This window comes from Mixophyes fleayi, chromosome 7 (assembly GCF_038048845.1).
Source record: "Mixophyes fleayi isolate aMixFle1 chromosome 7, aMixFle1.hap1, whole genome shotgun sequence".
NCBI classification, from domain to species: domain Eukaryota; kingdom Metazoa; phylum Chordata; class Amphibia; order Anura; family Limnodynastidae; genus Mixophyes; species Mixophyes fleayi.
The window spans coordinates 152,699,362-152,718,810 of record NC_134408.1 but is presented as its reverse complement, the minus strand read 5'-3'; the positions used below and the strand labels follow the sequence as shown (position 1 = coordinate 152,718,810).

Here is a 19,449-nt window from a genome sequence, read left to right as displayed (position 1 = left end):
CAGACCAGGAGGGGTTAATACTGTGGGGCAGGAGGGGTTACTCACTATGGCCCCGGACCAGGAGGGGTTTACACTGTGGGGCAGGAGGGGGTTACTGACTATGGCCCCGGACCAGAAGGGGTTAAAACTGTGGGGCAGGAGGGGTTACTCTCTATGGCCCTAGACCAGGAGGGGTTAACACTGTGGGGCAGGAGGGGGTTACTGACTATGGCCCCGGACCAGGAGGGGTTAACACTGAGGGGCAGGAGGGGGTTACTCTCTATGGCCCTAGACCAGGAGGGGTTAACACTGAGGGGCAGGAGGGGGTTACTGACTATGGCCCCGGACCAGGAGGGTTAACACTGTGGGGCAGGAGGGGGTTACTCACTATGGCCCCGGACCAGGAGGGGTTAACACTGTGGGACAGGAGGGGTTACTCTCTATGGCCCTAGACCAGGAGGGGTTAACACTGAGGGGCAGGAGGGGTTAACACTGTGGCCCCAGACCAGGAGGGGTTAACACTGTGGGGCAGGAGGGGGTTACTCTCTATGGCCCCGGACCAGGAGGGGTTAACACTGTGGGGCAGGAGGGGTTAACACTGTGGCCCCAGACCAGGAGGGGTTAACACTGTGGGGCAGGAGGGGGTTACTCTCTATGGCCCCGGACTAGGAGGGGTTACACTGATGGGCAGGAGCGGGTTACTCTCTATGGCCCCGGACTAGGAGGGGTTACACTGGGGTGGGCGGAGTTTCGGCCGGGGGGTGTCCTGTGTCTCTCCCGGTCTCCGGCAGAGGGTGTCGGGGGGCTCCTGTACATTATGGCCTCATGAGTGTGGAAGTTACACGGGAGCACCATGACCCACGGGAGACCGGCCGTCCTGCTGCTCTGCGCTGTGCTCTGCTGTGTCCTGCACACACCCGCGGGTGAGAGTCCCTCTGTACTTACCCCGGAATCTGCATTAAGAGTTGGGTGCTTTATATCGGTGCCACATGCAGGGCCCCAGGGGCCCCATCCTGTGCACTGTATACATATAATAGCTGGTGACCCTGCAGTATTATTATAAGTTATGAAGGAACCTGTTACTTGTTGCTGTGGGATCAGCCTGGCACACTGGGTCCTGTGCCCACTGGCAGCCCTCCATTCATACTCCTGTTACCCCTCTCCCTGCACTCTGGACATGCTCAGTATTATATATAGTATTTATCCTTCTCTCCCATCCAGGAGTGAATGTCTGCTCCAGCCGCAGTGTCACCATCACATCCTGCCAGGACTGCCTTCTCCTCCACCCCCAGTGTGCCTGGTGCTCCCAAGAGGTAAGTCCCTGCACCTACCTCTCCGCCTGCCCCTGCTGGGTCCATCTGTCCCAGATCCTTTCTTTGTAAAGTAACAAACACCAGGAGCTGCATCTGGCTGAGTAATAGAATAGCAGAGACACAAACCGGAGCTTAGTATATAAGTGGGTGACCTGTCGCTGTCACTACAGAATATAATGTTATGGGCACTGACACCTTGTTACATTCACAGTTGGCATGTAAACTTTTCCATACCTTGACAGGGTGTGATCCTTGATATTGTATTTATATTTGCTGATCAGATGAGTGAAAACTATTGTTCTCTCTCCTGTTACGAACGTAGAAAAAATTACTTTAGTTCTTCTTGTACGTTCCTAAAATTCTCTTGTATGTGGTTGTGTTTATGTCGCTGTTATACTGAGTCTGGCAATATCCCACTAGTATTATGTCAACACTTTTATCTGTATTATTACTGCTGCTTTGTCTTTCCAAAGTGAACAAAATATTCTGCATATAAGGATTTTATTACTGGTTTTGATGTCTTATTAAAAAATAACATTTGTTTGCCACAAATATAGTGTAAATATCTGACCGTGTATTATTGTGATTATTGAGATAGTTATACTCCGTACGATGAACTTAAAAAAGAAAATATCCTAAATGTTTGGATAAAGCTAAAATTTCTTGCATCAGTTTGTTTCTTATTGTTTGTGAATCCAAGTTCAACGTCTTGTTTTATTTGGACGGTTGTTCCCTAAGTTAACCTCATATGTTGTGAGCTGCGTAGACAATTGCCCCTTGTGTTATGTTCTTATGTGGGTTACACGGGCCGTTGTCTTCTGAGCTATCCTGGCATCTTCTGGGTTACATCGTGGACTGTTGGCTTCTGAGCTATCCTCGCTTCCTCTGGGTTACATTGTGGACAGTTGGCTTCTGAGCTATCCTGGCATCTTCTGGGTTACATCGTGGATAGTTGGCTTCTGAGCTATCCTCGCATCTTCTGGGTTACATCGTGGACAGTTGGCTACTGAGCTATCCTCGCTTCTTCTGGGTTACATTGTGGACAGTTGGTCTTCTGAGCTATCCTACAATCTTCTGGGTTTAAATTGTGGATAGTTGTCTTCTGAGCTATCCTTGCATCTTCTGGGTTACATCGTGGACAGTTGTCTTCTGAGCTATCCTCGCATCTTCTGGGTTACATTGTGGACAGTTGGCTTCTGAGCTATCCTCGCCATCTTCTGGGTTACATCGTGGACAGTTGGCTTCTGAGCTATCCCTCGCTTCTTCTGGGGTTACATTGTGGACAGTTGGCTTCTGAGCTATCCTCGCATCTTCTGGGTTACATTGTGGACAGTTGGCTTCTGAGCTATCCTCACATCTTCTGGGTTACATTGTGGACAGTTGGCTTCTGAGCTATCCTCGCATCTTCTGGGTTACATCGTGGACAGTTGGCTTCTGGGTTACATCATGGACAGTTGGCTTCTGAGCTATCCTCGCTTCTTCTGGGTTACATCGTGGACCGTTTTCTAGATCTAGATTTCCAGGACTATTGTCTTCAGATAATGTTCTGTGGATTGTTCCATATTATTAGTAAGCAAATATATTGTAGATGAGGAACACTTCATGTCTGGATTACTTGGGTAAGCCATCTACAAGCATTGAAGGATGTCTTACACCTGAAACATTGGAGTAGATTGGGAACCTGATGGGCATTTGAAAGTCCTGAGTCCAGAGCTCTATGTCGCCAGTTTATGTTCTCTGTTGTGTGGTTGTCTGTTGTTAGGCTCTAATATCTGGAGAATTTCATGCAGTGTCATCGTCCTGCAGATAAATCATTACGTCTACTAGAAGTTCTGTCTGGACCCCAGAGTTAGCACATTGTGGAACGCTGAGTATTTCCTGCATCCTAATCCCTAATTCCTGTGGATGACACGATTGCACTAGATCACCAGAAGCCAGATACCACTAAATCTGCTAAACCTAATGTTCATTTCACATGGATGTGGTGGAGGTCCGTTCTACCCACATAAATTAACTCGGGACTTGGCTGAGCTGCAGACCAGACCTGTTCTGTGTATCCGGCTGAAAGATAGAGTAATGCTAGATATGTGTCGTCTGTTCCTCTGTTCTCTGACTGTATTGGGATGGTTGGGGGTAAAAGATCTGTTTGCTGTGTACACACCACAAGTCTACAGCACTTGTCTGAGGCAGCTGCTACATGAGACAATCCCTGTTCCTATTTGATGTACAAACATCTTCTGCCTTTTATTTAGATACTGTAATGAATAGATCCTGGTTAGTCTTGTGGTGTCTGCAGTGGATATTATATCATCAACACTTTGAAAGGAAAATATAAGTTGTACTTATTACTGCCCTGTAGATACGACAACGAATCTCTGTAAGTTCATTGTAAATCAACGTGACAGTAATTCTGTAAATTGACAGGTTCTCGTTAAGGCACTTGTGTGGGGCAATATGCAAATGAGCCTCTTCTATACTAAAGAGACTTTGGGGAAATGTAATTAGTAACACTTACATGCAAATTGATCAAACAGAATGGAGCCATTAACAGCATTTGAAGAAATTCTCCTTCCCTGGGCTCAGAAAGTGAGTAGTACAAATGCAAATTGACACATTTGTGTCTTCGTTAATCCCACATTCATCTCTATCTTAATATGTAGATGCCGAACTTTTTTCCAAAGCGTTCTTGATCTTTAGACTCCATTTAAGCAAAGTGAACCGGTTGGAGCTCAAATTGCTACATTGTATATTATGAAGTTTTCCAGGCAAACGGCAACTTCTAACTTCCAACTCCGTAATGTTCAAATTAAAAATTCTATGAAATATATCCATATAGCCACTGGCAATATTTTATAGTTTATTTTTTTTTTTTTTTTGTTTTAACCATGAACACAAATGAAACCGGTCTAAAAATCACAATCGTGCCACAAACACGCTTGAGATTTGAATTTGCCAAATTCTATCGTATTTTGGATTATTTTTAAGAATCTGAACATTTATCCTCAAGATTATTGTGGTACAGGCAGAATCAACGCTGTGCGTGGCCACATCCTCTATCATACGTGTCTGTAACATGATTGTAGGAAAGACTATTTCTGACATAAAACTCCCAGTCACTCACTACATGTAAGACATTGCATCTAGTACCTAGTGCAGAAACTGTCTGATAACAGAGGACAATAGCCTACACTCAGCCTTAGAGCAAACTGTAAATTCAATCTCAAATATTTCTAAGTTCTGTTAAGATATGAAAACTTTTACATATATATTTGTGACTAATAACTCTTGTATATACGCACCCTGTATTATAGGTTTTGGACTTATGCAGCGTGTGGAGAAATAATGTTTCTAAGTGGTTACAATGTACAATTCCTGCCAAAGTGATGCAAGAAAGTTTATTTTCATTAAATATATTAGATCGCCCCCCCCCCCCCCCCCTTCCCCCATATTTTGGGTTTGACCAGTAAAATAAGAACAGTTATTAAGCCTAGAGGACAAGTGCAAAATTGGGTCTCCTTGTTTGTTCCCTACTGGTCTCCCATGATACAGAAACTGATGCTACCATCTGTCCGCATGCGTGTGAGTGACCATATCCAATACGATCACATGTAGATGCTAAACCGATTGCTAATTGTTTTCAGTGGAAAATGTAAGGATCAAATTGAAAAGTCTGTACAGTAATCATGCAATTAATATCCTGCAATCCTACATTGTGCCCGGTAACGTCTGCTCTGTGCAATCATATCTGACCTGCGGGTACATCGGCCCCTCGCTGGTTAAACATGTGATGTGTGTGGCCCCATTGTATCATCAGCTGAATTCATGAGTGTGACCCAGGGCTGGGGCAAGACCCCGCCACACAGAAGTGGACCCCCCCCCCCCCTCATGGTGCACCCCACCTCCCATTCTATGTTCCCCAGGGAGTGTGACGCTTGTTTGTGACTTCACAGCCCAGCGCTGCGCTCACCGCGTAACACTGACACGGAGAGCAGCGTCCAGCGGCTTCACATGTAGAACCTGCTGCATCTCTGTCCTATGTGTGTGCGGCATCGCGCTGTATTCTAGGACAGCTGTGCAAATATGGGCAGATTATATAATATATCAATAATATATTTGTTACCTCTGAGCACATTTCTATAAGAGCCTTTCACAAGCCTCAGTCATAGCGGTATATTTACTAAACTGCGGGTTTGAAAAAGTGGAGATGTTGCCTGTAGCAACAATCAGATTCTAGCTGTCATTTTGTAGAATGTACTAAATAACTAGAATCTGGTTGCTATAGGCAACATCTCCACTTTTTCAAACCCACAGTTTAGTAAATATCCCCTTTGACTTCATACTGTCTCTGTAGAGACCTTTTACAGCGTTCTCCCTGCATATAACACATCACCACCCACCAGGGCCGTAACTAGGACTGTGCGACAGGGGTGACCGCCCAGGGCGCAACGCTGAAGGGGGGCGCAATTTAGGAATATTTTAGGTTAATTTGGTTAAAATTGAGGGGTAGGGCGGCGGCATTTGTCTTTCTCGCCCAGGGCACTAGAATTCTAAGTTACGGCTCTGCCACCCACTGAGACACAGTGATTGGATCCTGATCATTTCAAGCTGAGATTACAGAATGAAATGAATGAATATTTGTCGTTTCCATCGTTTTAAAGTGTAACTAATCCCTATCCGATATAGAACCCTCAGTAATAAATTAAGAGGCGTCTCGTGTGGCAGTACCTGGAATAGGCTCCAGTTCCGCTGTCTGTGGGTTTAGGAGAGGAGTAAGACTCTGTGTATTGCTCCAGTAGCGGAGGAGGGGGAGAGCGAGGGGCTCCAGAGCTGGAGGAGGTGCAGAGTGTGTGTTTGGCCAGCTGGGATGTGAGATCTGCAGTGTTTAGAATAAGCTCGGGCAACCTGTGTGAACCTACAACTAGCCTGAAGCTTCTGGATGACAGCATGCTGGAACTTGTAATCCCCCTCCCAGAGGCGCAGGTTGCCTCTGTGCGAACAGGTAATCTGAGATGCTTTGTGGCAGAGAGGGGTCATATTGGCTGGATGTGTTGTTATTACACGTCTATGGGGCTGACATATTCTGCAGCGTTGTACAATAATGGATGATGTACAATGTCCTATGACAAATATTCAGTGATTTAAAAAAAAACAACCCCAAAACAAACAAACAAAAAAACTATAGCTGCAGCTGTTCTGGAGAGCTTACACTCCAACGGGTGAAGAAGGGACTTATGTTAGTACTTTTTCACATCCCTATCCGACATGGTGTAGTTATGGCCTGACAAACATTATGACGCTGTTCTGTGCCCCCCCCCTCTCCATCTATCGTTCTACTTATAAACAGACAGAACGTCTCATCTGATAAAACCATTTCCTCTCTGTGCAGTGAGGACCCAGAGAAACTGCAAATTGCTGTAATTTTGGTCCAGTTCTATTTTGGACAACAAATGTTTTATTACTGATTGAAATTACAAAAGTTTATTTAAAAATATTTTAAGGGTATAAAGTTGTTACAATGTCTGTTTGTGGAATTTCTGTTGTGTGTTTTTTTTTGTTTGTTTTTTTACATTCTTTACAGAAAATGTTGTTTAAAAAAGAAAAATTTGCTTTCAATATTTTGTACCGAATTTTAACTTGTTATTCGGCACAACATTCACAAACTGATTCTATACCCACAAGCAGGGCTGTCCATAGCGGGGCAGTGGGGACACAATTTGGGGAAGGGGGAGCGTGACAGGGCCCCATGGCTGTTTCTTTAACTTTAATCTTTTTAGGACCCAGAAGAAATCAAACACGTTTCTCCTGAAGCCCCGTGTGTCAGAACCGTGCTGTCATTGTGCGTCTGCCAGCCGCGCAGCGTTGTCGCTGTCACCTGCGCAAATACCGATATTCAGTTCTGCTACTTAATATAGTTCCTGTAGGAATCTTCCTCCTCTCATCTGTCCATGTCCTGATATCAGCGCCTTAACGCAGAAGCAGCGCTCGCTGCGACTATACCCTGACTGTGTTACTCTGTCTGTCCCCTAATTCACAGATCTTCATGTGTAACTGTAGCTGCGCTGATTATTTCTGACTTCATCACTTCTAACTACTTTATATCTATATAATATTATATACAGACCTCCCTGTTCCGGTCATCTTAGTGTTCGCTGATATTCTCTAATTCTATTTTTTCCTGTCTTCCAGTAATCTATCATTTCTGTACTTTGTCTTCTTGTCCTACTATTAACCGTTATATAGCATCACCATATTACACACCGCTTAATGGAGAATATCTACTAATTCACATCCATCACTGCCCCATGGAGCTTACAATCTATTGCTCTATTACATCTACACACACACAAATGTGGGTTAATTTTGTCAGAAACCAATTAAGCCTTCCAGAACATACAAACCCCATGCTGCTCAGAATCCAGCTCGTGACCCCAGTGCTGGGAGGCAGCAATGCTAACCACTATGCTGCCCACGTGATTTGTATATTGTCCAAACGGGCCCGATATAGAAACATTCAAATGTGTCATCAGATTAGTGATGGTGGGACTGAGCCTTGACACAAAATCTGCTGTTACTGTGTCCCATAAAGGATGTAAGCCGGAATTTCGGAAGGGGTCCGTTGGCTCTTGGTGTTGACCACTCCCTTGGTTATCCTTTATATAGCACCATCATATACCACAGTGTTGTACAATAATGGACTTTATTCAGGCACATCAGTCCCGCCTGCAGCAGAGCTTGCAATCTCTTTCTGCTTTGTGTCCATCATAGCGAGAATCCTTCTAGTGTTGGGTTTTGTTTGGCGCAGTCTGACTCCTGTCTCTGTCCTCTGCTCCAGAAGGGCGGTGGATCTCCGACGCTGACGTCCCGCTGTGATTTGAGGGACAATCTCATTGGTAAAGGCTGCTCTCCTGAGTTCATCGAAGGCCCAAAAAGCAAAGTAAACGTGACCAGGAATCTCCCTCTCAGCATTAAAGGTTCTGGATCGTTCCAGTCTGATATCATCCAGGTCGCCCCGCAGAGGGTGTCCCTGTCTCTTCGGCCAGGTCAGTATTACTGCGGGGTGACCGGGAGCTCCGTATATCCTCCGTAACGGAGGGGGCATCAGGGTAACTAGCAGTAGGCTCCTCTAATTCTGTTATTACATTAGTAACTGTTCTCCTGGACTTCCTGTTGTTTAGTTCATATGTATCCATCATTTATATCATGGCCACAACCCGAGGGTCCTCTCATTACCCTGCGTCTGCTCATCTAGGAGAGCGCTGCCTAGTGGTGGCTGGGTGGAAGGACAGTTGTTTGAGGATGGGCGTTCTAGATATCTGCTCATGTGATATCACCTGGATCTCACAGGAAACACTGTTACAATGAAACCTGCATCTAACCAGACTCACAGACTGAGAATAAACCCTCTAGTATCTGTCCCCCCATCGTCTTGTACCTTTCCTTCCAAAATATCTCCTGCCGTCACCACATCTGACTTTCCATTATATAGATTAAAATATAGAGACGCTAACGATAAACTGGAGAATGTTCCCTGGCTCTGGTGCTGTTACTGTCTATGTAAGTTGTGCTTCATGGTTCTCCGTCCTTTTTACAGGAGCTGCCGCCTCTTTTAAAATGCAGGTGAGACAGGTGGAGGACTACCCGGTGGATCTCTATTACCTGATGGATTTATCCCTGTCTATGAAAGACGATCTGGATACCATCCGGAATTTGGGGACCAGACTGGCTGCTGAGATGGCAAAACTGACCAGCAACTTCCGGCTGGGATTTGGCACCTTTGTGGATAAGAACCTCTCCCCGTTCTCTTACGCTGCTCCCAAATACCAGAACAACCCCTGCACTGGGTGAGTGTCCAGTAATCCTATGAGGCCACTTGTGTCCCTGATACATTGTATCTCCTTCCCCTGTACACACAGGGCTCACTCAGGGATATTTATAACTATGACAATGTTTTATCCATGATAAATATAATATCTTTGTATAATACATTGTATGTCACTACTACAGGTGATGTGCTCTACACAACGCTTTATATTTCTATGTGTGATCGCTGGGATGGGTCTATAAGTAATGTGTCTGTGTCTATATTTCCCGGTCCCTGTGTCTGGCTAGTTCTCCGTCCTCTCAGTATACAATCTGCTTGTTTTGGCTCCGGGCCGTACAACGCTGCAGCAGTTGATCAGTCGGAGCCAATCTGAGCACAGTGACTCTGTGATACCACAAACAAAGAGCTGCATATTTCTAGAATTCCCTCGTATGCTTAGAACTTTGTGTCTCATTGTCCTCCAGCATTCCCACTGCCCTCACGTCCACCTTTCTGTGGGCAGCTTCCCAAATGCCTCTTACCCACTGTGCCAGCATCAGATTTTATAGTGGTTATATGTTTATTTATTGATAGATATTTATAGACATCATATTATGCAGCGTTGTACAGAGAGACTGTTCAATCATTCACATCCGTAATAGAATTGTATTATGATCATGTTGGGGCTGTAGTGTCCTATGTCTGTATACAGTGTAATAGAATTGTATTATGATCATGTCCAGTGGTCAGGTCATGTTGGGGGTGTAGTGTCCTATGTCTGTATAGTGTGTAATAGAATTGTATTATGATCATGTCCAGTGATCAGGTCATGTTGGGGGTGTAGTGTCCTATGTCTGTATAGTGTGTAATAGAGTTGTATTATGATCATGTCCAGTGATCAGGTCATGTTGGGGGTGTAGTGTCCTATGTCTGTATACAGTGTGATAGAATTATATTATGATCATGTCCAGTGGTCAGGTCATGTTGGGGGTGTAGTGTCCTATGTCTGTATAGTGTGTAATAGAGTTGTATTATGATCATGTCCAGTGATCAGGTCATGTTGGGGGTGTAGTGTCCTATGTCTGTATACAATGTGATAGAATTATATTATGATCATGTCCAGTGGTCAGGTCATGTTGGGGGTGTAGTGTCCTATGTCTGTATACAGTGTAATAGAATTGTATTATGATCATGTCCAGTGGTCAGGTCATGTTGGGGGTGTAGTGTCCTATGTCTGTATAGGGTGTAATAGAATTGTATTATGATCATGTCCAGTGGTCAGGTCATGTTGGGGGTGTAGTGTCCTATGTCTGTATAGAGTGTAATAGAATTGTATTATGGTCATGTTGGGGGTGTAGTGTCCTATGTCTGTATACAGTGTAATAGAATTGTATTATGATCATGTCCAGTGGTCAGGACATGTTGGAGGTGTAGTGTCCTATGTCTGTATAGAGTGTAATAGAATTGTATTATGGTCATGTTGGGGGTGTAGTGTCCTATGTCTGCATACAGTGTAATAGAATTGTATTATGATCATGTCCAGTGCTCAGGTCATGTTGGGGGTGTAGTGTCCTATGTCTGTATACAGTGTAATAGAATTGTATTATGATCATGTCCAGTGGTCAGGACATGTTGGGGGTGTAGTGTCCTATGTCTGTATACAGTGTGATAGAATTATATTATGATCATGTCCAGTGGTCAGGTCATGTTGGGGGTGTAGTGTCCTATGTCTGTATACAGTGTGATAGAATTATATTATGATCATGTCCAGTGGTCAGGTCATGTTGGGGGTGTAGTGTCCTATGTCTGTATACAGTGTGATAGAATTATATTATGATCATGTCCAGTGGTCAGGTCATGTTGGGGGTGTAGTGTCCTATGTCTGTATACAGTGTGATAGAATTATATTATGATCATGTCCAGTGGTCAGGTCATGTTGGGGGTGTAGTGTCCTATGTCTGTATAGAGTGTAATAGAATTGTATTATGGTCATGTTGGGGGTGTAGTGTCCTATGTCTGTATACAGTGTAATAGAATTGTATTATGATCATGTCCAGTGGTCAGGACATGTTGGAGGTGTAGTGTCCTATGTCTGTATAGAGTGTAATAGAATTGTATTATGGTCATGTTGGGAGTGTAGTGTCCTATGTCTGTATAGTGTGTAATAGAGTTGTATTATGGTCATGTTGGAGGTGTAGTGTCCTATGTCTATATACAGTGTAATAGAATTGTATTATGATCATGTCCAGTGGTCAGGACATGTTGGAGGTGTAGTGTCCTATGTCTGTATAGAGTGTAATAGAATTGTATTATGGTCATGTTGGGGGTGTAGTGTCCTATGTCTGCATACAGTGTAATAGAATTGTATTATGATCATGTCCAGTGCTCAGGTCATGTTGGGGGTGTAGTGTCCTATGTCTGCATACAGTGTAATAGAATTGTATTATGATCATGTCCAGTGCTCAGGTCATGTTGGGGGTGTAGTGTCCTATGTCTGTATACAGTGTAATAGAATTGTATTATGATCATGTCCAGTGGTCAGGACATGTTGGGGGTGTAGTGTCCTATGTCTGTATATAGTGTAATAGAATTGTATTATGATCATGTCCAGTGGTCAGGACATGTTGAAGGTGTAGTGTCCTATGTCTGTATATAGTGTAATAGAATTGTATTATGGTCATGTTGGGGGTGTAGTGTCCTATGTCTGTATAGAGTGTAATAGAATTGTATTATGATCATGTCCAGTGGTCAGGTCACGTTGAAGGTGTAGTGTCCTATGTCTGTATATAGTGTAATAGAATTGTATTATGGTCATGTTGGGGGTGTAGTGTCCTATACAACAACTACAGACTTGCTCTCACAGATGACGGTCACTGATCATCTTCCTGTTCAGATTTGATGAATTTATAAAATATTTTCTTCTCATTTTTTTCTTTGTTACTTCAGATACAAACTATTCCCAAGTTGTATCCCGTCCTTTGGGTTCCGCCACGTGCTCTCTCTGACGGATAAAGTCGGTAACTTTAACGCAGAGGTACAGAATCAGCAGGTGTCGCGGAACAGGGACGCCCCGGAAGGAGCTTTCGATGCTATTCTACAGGCGGCCGTGTGCAAAGTGAGTGCAACAACTCTTCATAGTGTTAGGAATTAGACTGTTACTAATTTGCTAAATGTAGATGTTTTTAATGTAAATATATAAAGTGGCATCTTTTGGGTATCTAGCAGCAGTGTTCCTGTTATATGTGTTGTTCATATTGTATTTATTTTACACCATCTGAAATAAAACATTAAATAGGCAGCAGCGGACTGCAGGAGCCTGGATGTCACTAACCCTTAGACACACTTTCCTCCAGCGGTTACGGCTGTACATCCAGAGATGCTGACTGTGCAGTTTCTTTTCTGCTATCTGGTAGTGGCCACAGAATCACTTCCCAGACGCTCGGATGCCGCATTTCTCAACAAATGTGTCTGGGATTTCCAGCAGTAATCCAGGAAGGTGCCGCAGTCTATTTACACAGATTCAAGAGGGGCTTTCAGCAGTAAAAAAACATTTTACATTTATCTGTAATGAATAAAACCTGTTTAAAGCAAATAATCAGCAGATTTAAAAAAACAAAACAAAACATTTAAAGAGACCGGGTCACTTGACCAACATTATATTCACTCAGGAGTTCTTCAAATAAATTTACAGGCTTAAAGGTGTATTTAGGGTAAATTGATAGACAATAGGGAGGTACTTGTAAGGGGTTATCTGATGGAAAACATTGGGACACTCGCTCTGACCCTTCCGCAGCGTCATTAGGACCGATGTCAGAAGACGCCATTATACAGTAATGGACATTAGTAATTATTGCGGCTGCAAATCTTCCTTTCTGAATGTGCAGCATCATTGTAAGTTGTTATAGAAATTTGCCCCGAGGCAGTGGGATGTGGGGTGCTGGGGGGTGTGTGGGGTGCTGGGCAGGGAATATGAGGAAATGGGGTGGGAGCGGGGGAAGGGGTGGGGGACCTGCGGCTGTGATGTTTGTGGGATGTATGGTACGTTGCTGTAGACACAACTATATAACAATGACGGTGAATCGCGCTGTGTCTTGACTATTTGTTAATGAAACGTTAACCTGCTCTGACTTGTCACCACTGGGCAGCTCTGGGGTGTAACACTTCTTGTGATTTACAGTATTTCCAGGCTTGGATTTAAATGCACAAACTTTCCACTTCTACTTTGCAGCTGAAATGCCATTTGTTATAGCGACCTTGGCATCCAGTGATTAGAGCAGATGTGTTGGTTTCCTCAGCCAAAAATGAAATCTGCAGCCCATGTGTCTGTTCCCCCCCCAGATCCTGTAATTAAGCAGCGTCTTCACCCAGCTCCTGTATTTATAACGCCTTCATTGTGCACAGAACAGAAGATGGTGAATGGGATCTGTTTATATATAGCTGATGTCTTAGGGGTCAGCGGCTCCAATAAGACAATATCCTAACTGATGTCTTCTGCCGTGTGTATGGAAATGTCTGACTGTACCCTGATATCTGTGGGTGTGGGATCAGTCTGCCTCTGGTCATAGATACTAACAGTGACTGTACCCCGATATCTGTGGGATCCGCCTGCCTCTGGTCATAGATACTGACAGTGACTGTACCCAGATATCTGTGGGTGTGGGATCCGCCTGCCTCTGGTCATAGATACTAACAGTGACTGTACCCCGATATCTGTGGGTGTGGGACCGGTCTCCTGCCCAGATCAGCAGATTTCTTTACTCTGTTATAATTGCTGTTAATTGTCAATAACTTAAGTTGATGGAGGGATGGATGAGACAACAGCGATCTGTATGGCACAGCCTGAGGTGCGTCCTAGATGGTTTTGCGGGTGATAGTCACCGCCTGGCATCCACTGAAGCCAATCTAAGTGTAGTTATCGTCTCCCCTGTACAGCGCAGCAGGATGAGCGGAGGAAAGGTGAGGGGTAATAGTGACTTGTGTGGATGTTGTACAGAATCCGTCTTCGGGTTAGTTGCTGGGACAGATGTGAGGCCTGGAAGGACATCAGAGTAGAGACATGTAAACTGGTTGACACTAAGGTGTCACTGCCCCCCCCCCCTTCCCCAGGATACCGGGTGTAAGAACAGGCCTCTAACTTACATCTGGATGAGTCATGTGCAGGGTTGGTGGATATAGAATATGAATCCAATGTATATCTGTGATATGATCTCTATAATAATATCTGTAACGGTTATTGTACGGCTGAGTGCACAGTATGGCGGCGTCATTGTACAGTACGGGGCTGTTGTGTGACTGTGTACGATCCCCGCTCGGCTATGTACCCCGTACGCTGCTCCGTCACTGCTGCCGTGATACAGGAATGTCCCTGTTCTTCTGTATGACGGACAGTAAGACAATAATCTCCTGGAGCTGTTACGTCTCCATGTGAGGTGCGTTCAGTTCCACTAATATGAATCATGTGGAGGGGGCTCCAGATGTTTAGAGGCCGGAGGGGAACAGGCTGTGATCCTGTTCATGTGATCGGTGCTTTGTCCTGAGATCTCCTGCAGATCGTTATTCCCACATCTTCTATTTCTACCTCCTGTGTTGTCTGTCCGTTCCCCGTCACACATCCCTGAACTGCTGCCAATAGAATCTGTCTCTTACAATTATAATTAACAATGAATATTTGTCGCTCAGGAAAAGATCGGTTGGAGAACGGAGGCGTCTCACCTGCTGGTCATTACCACCGACGATGTCCCGCATATTGCACTGGATGGCAAGCTGGCCGGACTGGTGCAGCCCCATGACGGGCAGTGCCACCTAAACGCGGACAACGAGTACAGCGCTAGTACGCAGCTGGTAAGGACCCTCCATCATACTGGTGATCGCGCTCTGTACATTATATGGGACTTTGTGAGGAAGTTCTCCAGGAGGTGTCATTTGTTGTGAAGATTTGCAGATTCCTTCCTTATTATTACCATCTGGTCTCTGCATATTTGGGGGGTGGGGAACCGCAGCACATTGAGGGGTCAGCCAGATGAACGGACAGCCGCAGCGAACGTTTGCTTCATCCGTCTGTATTGGGCACATGGGACCCCGCGTGGCTGAGCCCTGTAATCACCCACAGGGGGCGGTAATGAAGATTACATCATCCCTACTGGAGATCTTTATACATCATTGGGGTGTTTCAGGGTAAGAGAGTGACCCTCTAAGGTGAACCTGTCGCCTGCGCCCGGTGGGAGCAGCCATGTTGTGGGCTGGACTAATATTCATAGTAATGCAGATTATTGGGATACTAGAAAACGTTATCTCATGAATATTAATCTGCCGGTGCCTCAGTGCGTCCTAGCAAACTGATTGGCTACAAACTGGTTCTGCCTACAAGATGGCTGCCTCCGCTGTGTGCCGGGACTGGTCCCCTTTAAACAGTCTTTGTTGTCTGATCCTTTGTTCCTGAGCTGATAATGATCTAATTCAGTATCTGGGAGTAACTGTTACAGCTCCTGTTATTAGGGAACTGCTGTCCTGAGTGCAGAACGTGATACATTTGTGACGCTTATTTATGGACATAAACTTTCCACAATGATCAGTCAGATGATGTCAGCGGCGCGTTCTCTGCTCTGCAGCATTACGCGCTCTGCGGGGACTCACAGAACGTGTTAGTTATACATGAAGCCGCCCTGTGCTGTCACATCGCCGCTACTTGGCTGGAAAGTGATTTAACTGCTTCACTGCACTGGAGACGCCGACACTCCCCGTCCAAAGATTCCCAGTAATTACTGGTCACGTTCAGAGCCGACGCTTCATTTAGATGGAGCTGAAGTATAGCATATAATGATGTATGTACACGGTAATGTCTGTTTCTGGGTCTGTGCAGTCACGCAGGATACGCTGCGGACGTGGACAGACCCGTTCTCTCAACAGACAATTATACAGTGTTACTGGGGATTGTATAAACTCCTCCGCTGGAATTGCATAACTTGTGCAAACACAATTGACATTGTGTGACGCAGAGCTTGCAATCTAATGCTTTTGGATAATTTGAAGAGTAATCTCTGGTGGCTGCAGGTTTACAGCACTATTGTCCTATTTATAACATAACAGAAGCTGTTTAATATCTGAATATACAGAATTTACTTGTGGTGTTTTGTGTCATCTGAGATCTCACGTTTAGGTCATTACCGGGGTATGAACCAAATTCATTCTTCTTTTTTTTTAAAAAAAAATTATACATTTTTAATATGATTTATGTTGTCGCTGATCAGTTCTTGGTAAGGTCCAGGTTAGTGTCTGACGCACAATCCTCTGTCTGTCCAGGATTATCCGTCACTCGCTCTGCTCGGGGAGAAGCTGTCGGAGAACAACATCCATCTCATATTCGCAGTGACCAGAAATCATTATCTGCTCTATAAGGTATTTTTATAAGGACGTTTATACAATATAATACACAGAGCACAAATATTACAGAATTTCTTATTTCTTCCCTGTAAGAATTTCACAGCGCTGATTCCCGGCACCACAGTGGAGATCCTGGACCAGAGCTCCCAAAATATCCTCCAGCTCATTGTTCATTCCTACAATGTAAGTGTCACTGTCATTCTGTCATCGCCTACCCTGTGTGAGGCAGCAGGAAGCCACAGACTGAGAGTAATATAGTGGAAGGAGCAGGGTCCCCAGCAGCACAGAGTATATCAGGAGATGAGTGATATGTTAGTGAGGACAGGGCTGCATGTGACAGGGGCAGTGACATGATGTGAGGAGGGGAACGGAGGCAGCAGGAAGCCACAGACTGAGAGTTATATAGTAGAAGGAGCAGGGTCTCCAGCAGCACAGAGTATATCAGTAGATGAGTGATGTGTTAGTGAGGACAGGGCTGCATGTGACAGGGGCAGTGACATGATGTGAGGAGGGGAATGGGGGCAGCAGGAAGTCACAGACTGAGAGTTATATAGTAGAAGGAGCAGGGTCTCCAGCAGCACAGAGTATATCAGGAGATGAGTGATGTGTTAGTGAGGATAGGGCTGCATGTGACAGGGGCAGTGACATGATGTGAGGAAGGGAATGGAGGCAGCAGGAAGTCACAGACTGAGAGTTATATAGTGGAAGGAGCAGGGTCCCCAGCAGCACAGAGTAGTAATATGAGGCTCCTGCCACATTGATGTTGGTGTCAGACACACGTTTATATGACATAATATTCATACATCAGACTAGTAGTTTTCTATGTTTCACTGGTGTGTTTGGATCACTCTGTATTTCTCTTTTCTCTGCACCTCTCTCTGGCTCCTTTGGTCTTTACCACGTCTGCAGGTTCCACCTCGTCCTGTCACTGCACAATGTATGTGTGATGGACGAGTTAATACCTAGTTCTGGACACTTTTCTGGGAGGGGCGAGCTCACGTTGCTGCCGGATATTTAAGGCACCTGGAGAGATGTTCAGAGTCCAACCACAAAAATGTCATGATTCATCCACCAATCTCTTGTTATATGTTCATGTTAATGCAGATTTATTGCTTCGTGTTCCGTCCTATTGATTAGAATTATTATGTGAGATTGAGACCTAGAATCTTCTTTACGTTACTCTGTGAATCTGGCAGATCTGTATAATTATGGTACAAATAGTGATTCTGTGTCTGTGCAGAATAATCTGTAAGTCGGTGTTAGGGGGGTTATTGATGCTATAAATAGGCTGGGCTTGTTCAGAGAGCTGACAATCGTATTATAGGGTTTTCCAGTTCCGTTTCCTTGCAGTCTCCCAGTGAATTGGTGTTTATATAAGATATAGTCAGTTTCGCGCTTGCAGTGTCTGGTAAACATGTAACCTGTAACTTGCTGTGTAAGCGGTTTCATCTGATACTGGAATGACTCCGGGCCCTCTGGGAGCCCAGACTGACGGCTCTGTTCCAGCACGTCGAGTCTTTGTCCTTCGGGATGTGTCCGTGAATGTTTCTTTGATTGTAAATTGTTCCCCAGCAGGATTTTCCCTGCGGCTCACCCCGTGTAACCCTATATCACTGTATTGAAATCTGGGGAGGCCGTTCTCTCCATTTGTTTATCATCTTATTTAAAGGACAATTGAAACCACTTTTACATGGAGCATCCGCTGTTTAGCTGGAGGCTGCTGTGTTCTGCGACTGACTGTGTATACGACATCATTAGGACCTGGTTCTGGTGGAATCTGACCCCAGAGAGTGTCTGTAGGTCCGTTATCACCTCACGGCCCCACGTACATGTTGTGTAGGGAGTCTGTTACCCGTAGTCCATCACATGACCTCTAGCTGTGCATTATACATAGTATAATCCTCCTAAGCAATGTCTGCTCACCCTCCGGGGCAGAATAATGTGCTGGATGGATCTATTGAGGCATAAACATAACCGCTGCCCGGGTGGTTATTTAGGTCACTAGTACTCAGGATTATATATATATATATATATATATATATATATATATATATATATATATATATATATATTATGCCAAAATCTCTGTAATGTACACAGGATACCTGTTAGGAACATTTCATGTCGGGGCACCTGTTGGCAAAGTTTCTTTTTATGTGCGTTGTGAAAGACCAGAAATATCCACGTTCCTCCGGTATCTGTCTGACTGTCAGTCAATGTGTATTCAAAGGCTCCTCCCACTAGCGGTATGACATCAGAGTTAGTGTCCCACAGCGGATTGTTCATGTGATGTCACTAAAGCAACATGCATCCCGTAGTGCAGTATGGGTAATGAAGGATCAACTACCCCGCCCCCCCCCCCCAGTCTCTGTCTCCCTGAAGCTCGGGGGCTTATTTCCCTGTGGTGTTGGCGGTGTCCTCTGTGTTTGTCTCCTAAGAATAATGAAGGATAATTAACCTTTCATCCCACAAGTTTCATCTGCCGGAGTCTCGGAATGTCGGGAATGTGTCTTCATTATTTCCTGTTTGTATTTTCAGAATATTCGCTCCAAGGTGGAGTTGACGGATTCTGAGACCCCCGATGACCTGAGTCTCGGTTTCTCAGCCACATGTCAGGACGGTTTGTCTTATCCCGGCGTGAAGAAATGCGGCGAGCTGATGATCGGAGACACGGTGAGTGGCCTCGGGTCACTGGACCCACAACTGCAATCATGACTGTAGTTTATTACATAGAAAACCAGAACTTCTAAGTATTCAGTACAGAATAATCCAATAATCCCGGCTCTGTGCTGCCTGTACATTATATATTATATAATTATTATATTATATAACGGGAGCTGGAAATGGGGGTTAATGTGTTCTGGTCTCTGAGACTGCGTTCAAATCCTGCAGCTGTGTTGTATCATCGCCGATCCGGAGACACTTTATATAAATTATTCTCATTTTATCTATTACAGATCATGTAACAAGAACTCT

At 44.7% G+C, this 19,449-nt stretch overlaps 1 protein-coding gene across 1 annotated transcript in view; it reads left to right on the top strand.

Annotated features, from left to right (window-relative positions):
- Positions 1-744: 744 nt before the first annotated feature.
- The window catches only part of ITGB5 (integrin subunit beta 5), a 34,052-nt gene continuing 15,347 nt past the window's right edge, over positions 745-19,449 (top strand). The window contains exons 1-9 of the mRNA XM_075181203.1: positions 745-902; positions 1,201-1,292; positions 8,125-8,332; positions 8,884-9,133; positions 12,040-12,208; positions 14,773-14,934; positions 16,393-16,488; positions 16,567-16,656; positions 19,012-19,146. Of these exons, the coding sequence (XP_075037304.1) occupies positions 833-902; positions 1,201-1,292; positions 8,125-8,332; positions 8,884-9,133; positions 12,040-12,208; positions 14,773-14,934; positions 16,393-16,488; positions 16,567-16,656; positions 19,012-19,146 (1,272 nt within the window). The 5' untranslated portion in view covers positions 745-832. The remainder of the gene's footprint in view (positions 903-1,200; positions 1,293-8,124; positions 8,333-8,883; positions 9,134-12,039; positions 12,209-14,772; positions 14,935-16,392; positions 16,489-16,566; positions 16,657-19,011; positions 19,147-19,449) is intronic.